The sequence below is a fragment of the Chaetura pelagica genome, unplaced genomic scaffold, assembly GCF_000747805.2.
Source record: "Chaetura pelagica isolate M959 unplaced genomic scaffold, ChaPel_1.0 scaffold212, whole genome shotgun sequence".
Lineage (NCBI taxonomy): Eukaryota > Metazoa > Chordata > Aves > Apodiformes > Apodidae > Chaetura > Chaetura pelagica.
This window is the reverse complement of record NW_009952365.1, coordinates 1,365,733-1,370,666: the sequence shown is the minus strand read 5'-3', so window position 1 is coordinate 1,370,666 and position 4,934 is coordinate 1,365,733. Positions and strand designations below refer to the sequence as shown.

The window sequence follows — 4,934 nt, the reverse complement described above, 5'->3', positions numbered from 1 at the left end:
TCAGAAGAGAAACCTTCTAGAATGGTTGTGGAACCACCAGAACAGAAAGAAATTATTTGGAACAGAGTTACCAGAAACAGAAAGATCATTGACTTTTCTTTTTTTTGCTTTTCTTCTCATTTGTGGAAAGTACTGATTTGGAATAATCAGGCTCCCAGTGTGAAGATGTGAGAAGTGCTGTGCCTAGCCCAGGTAGAATGCAGCAGCTCATTAAGCAGTGGATTTGTGTTCTGACAAAATCTCTTCCTCACATTTTGCTTAACTCTTCTTCCTTCACTTCCAGTATCTAAATGTAAAAGAAGATTGCAAAGCCATGGCTTTCTGTGCAAAAATGAGGAGCACAAAGAAGAGTGAAGTAAACCAGGAAGCTCAGCATCAGGGTTTAGAAGTGCTTTTCTACCTGCAAGATAAAAGTCCCATTTGTTACAGCAGTGGCCAGTTCACCTCGGAGGAGCTGTGTATTGAAGCTGCCCAGAAGTGTTGTGAGTATCTGGATTTGATCTAAGTTCTCAGTGGCAAGGCCTGACAGTATCCAAAGTGATGTGTCCTTCCCTACATGTTAGGCAGTGCTTGTAGAAAAAATCTGCATGTTATGTAGTCTAGGGTGGAACATTTTGCCAAGGCTCAGGTGGGGCAGTTCTTAAACTGCTTGAAATGGGAGAACTGTCTAGAGTTTTGTGTCAAATGGTGATTTCCCATCCTGGTTTCTGACAGATACAGGTACTCTTTTTTTTAATCTGGGTGGAATGAGAGAGTTGGTGTTCAGCCTGGAGAAGAGAAGGCTCTTGGGAGACCTTGTAGTGACCTTCCAGTGTCTGAAGGGACTCCAGGAAAGCTCGGGAGGGACTTTTTTTAAGGGCTTGTAGTGAGAGGACAAGGGGGAATGGATTAAAACCGGAGGAGGAGAGATTTAGGTTAGACACTAGGAAGAAGTTCTTTGCTGTGAGGGTGTTCAGACACTGGCCCAGGTTGCCCAAGGAAGCTGGGATGGGGCTTGGAGCAACCTGGTCTGGTGGGAGGTGTCCCTGCCCATGACAGGGGGTTGGATCTAGATGATCTTTAAGGTCCCTTCCAACCTAAACCAGTCTGGGATTCTCTGATGATTCTATGATTAGTTTTCCTTTAAGAGAAGAGAAGACACCCTGTGAAAGTAAGTAAACAGATTTGCCTTTACCTTGTGTTCTAGTTGCTGAGCCTGTCAGGATCTGACCTGTGTTATAAAATATTTTGGAGAGGGCAAATGAAAAAAACAACGAACAAAACCGATTTGCTGCTTTTCTGGTTTTGGTTTCTGTTACTTGATACTTCTTTACTGTAGCACTAATGATTGACCTCTTAAGATAACCTGAACTGCACATGATTGTGGTAACACATAAATATATAATGAAGATACCTTGCTTTGTCACTGTAGCCTTGACTCAGCAAGGTAATTCTACTGGAATTAGTGGAATTAATTTATGTTTGATCCTCATGAACCAGTGAACTTTTACATTTACAATTCCATAAAGTTCTTTCCTGCCCTGATCCCAATTTTGTGTTCCCCAAGCTTCATAGAGCACTAAATATTGTTCAGCTCATGTAGGAGTGGTGAATCTGCCTGTATAAACAGGCAAACTGGGCATAAGTTTTCTTGTACCTTTTAAATGGTTTCTTCTTGGTCCTTGTCACACTGAGTACCCTTCAGTTCATTTGCCTAAGTACTTCTCTTCCATTGGAAATGCAGGAATGATGGGAATGTGAAGGGCAAACCTTGTCAAATAAGTGCTCATGTTGTTTTTGAAAGTTTGAATGGAAATGTACTTAAAACTTTAAAAAAAGTACTTAAACTCCACTTGTTAATGTCAGTGTGTAGGGGGTGTGAACCTACACACTGTGCAACTGGTCCCAGGAATTTCTGTTGGGAGTTTAAAACCCTTGAAGGGAAATGGCTTAAAGTGAGCTTTCCTTGAGGGAACTTCCTTCTGCCATCTCTGGCTTTTCCTCAGTCCACAGCACAAGGCAGTGGAGTATAGAAGTCTGGCCCATTTCAGCCAGCCTGTGGTGCTGCTCCGTGCTGCACATCACAACTGCAATGGTTAAACCAGTGGGGGCATCTCCCTGCTGCTGGTTGATCTGCAGAAGGCAGTGGCTGCCCGACCCCACCTTCTGTGAACTGTGCAATTAGGCTCTTCAGCTTTTATTCTCTGGGCTTCTTCCCTTCTGCTCTCTCTCCCCAGTTGACAACAGAAATGGTTCCACTGAATTCTGCAGGACCCCAACAAAGTGCTCTGCACTTAGCCCAGTTTCAGAAAGGCACTTAAGCATATGGTGACTGTGCTCTCTGCAGAGCTGCTGCCTGGCCAGGACCTTTGCAAAAAGCCATTGTCCTCTCCAGCAGGAAACTCAAGGAACAGAGCAAGGAATTCAAGCAGCCATAGACCAAAGCCTGTTTTTTGCTGGGATGATATAAATGCAAAGGTTGAAGCAGGTCAACCTAGATACAAGTCTGTTTTCTGTTGGAAAAAAGGTCTGTTGAATTAGCAAAGAATGGAAAAATGACACATTGTGCTTCCTGCCTGTTTGCTAATGAGAAGGGGATTTTAATCTTTTCACTAAAAGCTTCTCTTTCAACTATGGGAGTTAGATTTCTTAATAAAATATGACTGAGAGCAAAGTTCTGGTGTTGCTGAGTGGTTTTGTTAAAATACCCATGTCTGCAATCTGCAAAAAGGGAAGATTTTTAAGTCCTTTCCTCTGAAGTTCAGACCTTTGGCAAAATTAGGATTTGGAACTAAGTTTAATGCTGGAAGTAGCTGAAATGATATGCAATTTAATACACCATAAAACTAGTGGAGTCAACCAATGCAGTTTGCAGTTCCAGTTCAGCCATAACTTTCTTAATGTTTGTTTTAAAAGACCCTTGGTATCAGATTCTTTTTATGGTCTGTTTTGCAAGGTCAGATATTTGCTATATCCCTTTTACATGTTTTAAATATGCATATATATTGCAGCCTGGTGATTCTTACAGTTGTTTACTCTTCTCCAACAGCTATATCTCCTCTGTGCCATAATCTCTTTGCACTGTATGATGAGAACAAAAAACTCTGGTATGCACCAAACCAGGTCTTTAAGATAGATGAGAAAACGTCACAGCGGCTCCATTATCGAATGAGGTAAGTGCAAAACATCTGAAAAATGATTCCTTGGCCACACAGGATGGATGCTCTGACTCTTACTGCTGAACTCATTAAAGCAGCAGGTTGCTTTTCACAGTGTAGATAAGAGCTTAACAGGAGAAGCTTAAAAAGTCTCCTGATTTTTTTGTTTTCATCTTGAAAAAAGCCCCAGAAGTGAAAAAGCCACAAGAACCTCTACCCACAAAGCTGTAGGGGACTGAAGGGGCTAAAAGCTAAACTGGAAAAATAAACAGGATCAGAGAAAGTTGCTTTATTAGGTCACTATTTTTGCATGTTTCAATTGAAGTGTTTGAAAGGGAAATGTACTCCTACTGGAGTCAATGGGAATTCTAGTATGAGCCTGAAAGGAAAAAGCAAAGTGCTGTTGCTTTTGGAATTCTTCTCTGGGAATGCAGAAGGATTTGGGTGATCTTGCTGAGTGCCATGAAACCATTGTTGCCAGGATCTTTACCTGACATGTGTCATCAGGCTGAGCCTCGTGGCATTCTTAAAACAGACACAGAACCTGTGGAGATTTTGGGGGCTGGGTGGGTACAGCAGCCCTCATCCACTGGAGCAGGAAGGCAGGAATTCTGGCAGCCCTTCAGCACTCTCACATGCTGTGGCTAAAGGAGGGATTGTCTTTCTTTTAGGATTTGATAGAAAGTTAATTCTGCACATTACACTTCTTTTTTGGATTTTTATTCTGACTTTTCTGCATCAATATGAGCTTTAAGCATATAATGTAGGAGAAAAATATATGGAATAAGCTTTGCTTCCAGGAATAATTAGTCTAGAGACTTTACCCATCTTCCTAAAGCAAGTCCACAGATCATTTTTGCTGATTCTTCAAGGTGCAACTGTAAGAAAATAAGCTTTTATGTATGATTCCTTCTTTGGATTAAAATGTAATACTCATATGCACGGTCAGTTTGGACTGTAGAGACAAAAACTTCAAGTAGTGATTTATCTATAAACATTTTATCCTCTTTTTCCTGATAATCTCTAGTTAGAGAGATCATGACTCTGAGAATTGGCACGTGTAAACCTCAGGTTGTGCATCTAAACCATCTTCTAGGCTCCTTAGAGAAAAACAACCACTTTGCTTCTGCAGATACAAAGAGAGAGCTTTGAAAATATGACCTTTGAAGGTGTTTCAATTCTGATTACATTTGTGCCAGGCTTGAGTTGTTATTGTTGTTGGATCAACTGTTAGGAGAGGAGGAAAAAAATACTGATAGTCAACAAAAAGATCTTTGCTTTTCAAGTAACGATGATACCACTGCCTGTTTTTAGCAGAGGAAGAGGACATTGCAGTTTTGTCCTTTTACTGTATCAGAGTCTGTTAACAGTGTTAACCTTGACTAATCTCAGATTTAAACAGCTGTAATTATGTTTGGCAGATAAACTCCATACAATAATGCAATTGAGTGACTCTCTAGAAGAAGCTCTGAGGACTCTAGTGGCTTTTTACAGAGCATTAAGTGCCCTTTCTTGCTTCAAGAGATCAGTCAGATGAACCATGTACTGGATAATAAAAACTCTTGGCATAATGTGTACCTAGGGCTTTTTCCCCTGATACTGAAGTTCTCTGATGTGGTCTGCTCTCCTCAGGAGAAGAAGGTGGCTTTTTAAACATGTAGTTGTGGGAACTTAATCCTCCAACTAGAAGCGTGATGCTGTTTTTAACTAAGTTATTAAAGAAAACAGCTTCTGCTGTGTTTGGTGTTGATGTTTCTGCTTTGGGTGAATGCTGAGAGCTATCTCCAGGGACTCCTT

At 41.1% G+C, this 4,934-nt stretch overlaps 1 protein-coding gene across 1 annotated transcript in view; it reads left to right on the top strand.

The window, feature by feature from the left end:
* Positions 1-310: 310 nt before the first annotated feature.
* The window catches only part of JAK1 (Janus kinase 1), a 24,950-nt gene continuing 20,326 nt past the window's right edge, over positions 311-4,934 (top strand). Inside the window, exons 1-2 of the mRNA XM_010007966.1 lie at positions 311-482; positions 3,029-3,152. Coding sequence (XP_010006268.1) covers positions 314-482; positions 3,029-3,152 — 293 coding nt within the window. The 5' untranslated portion in view covers positions 311-313. The remainder of the gene's footprint in view (positions 483-3,028; positions 3,153-4,934) is intronic.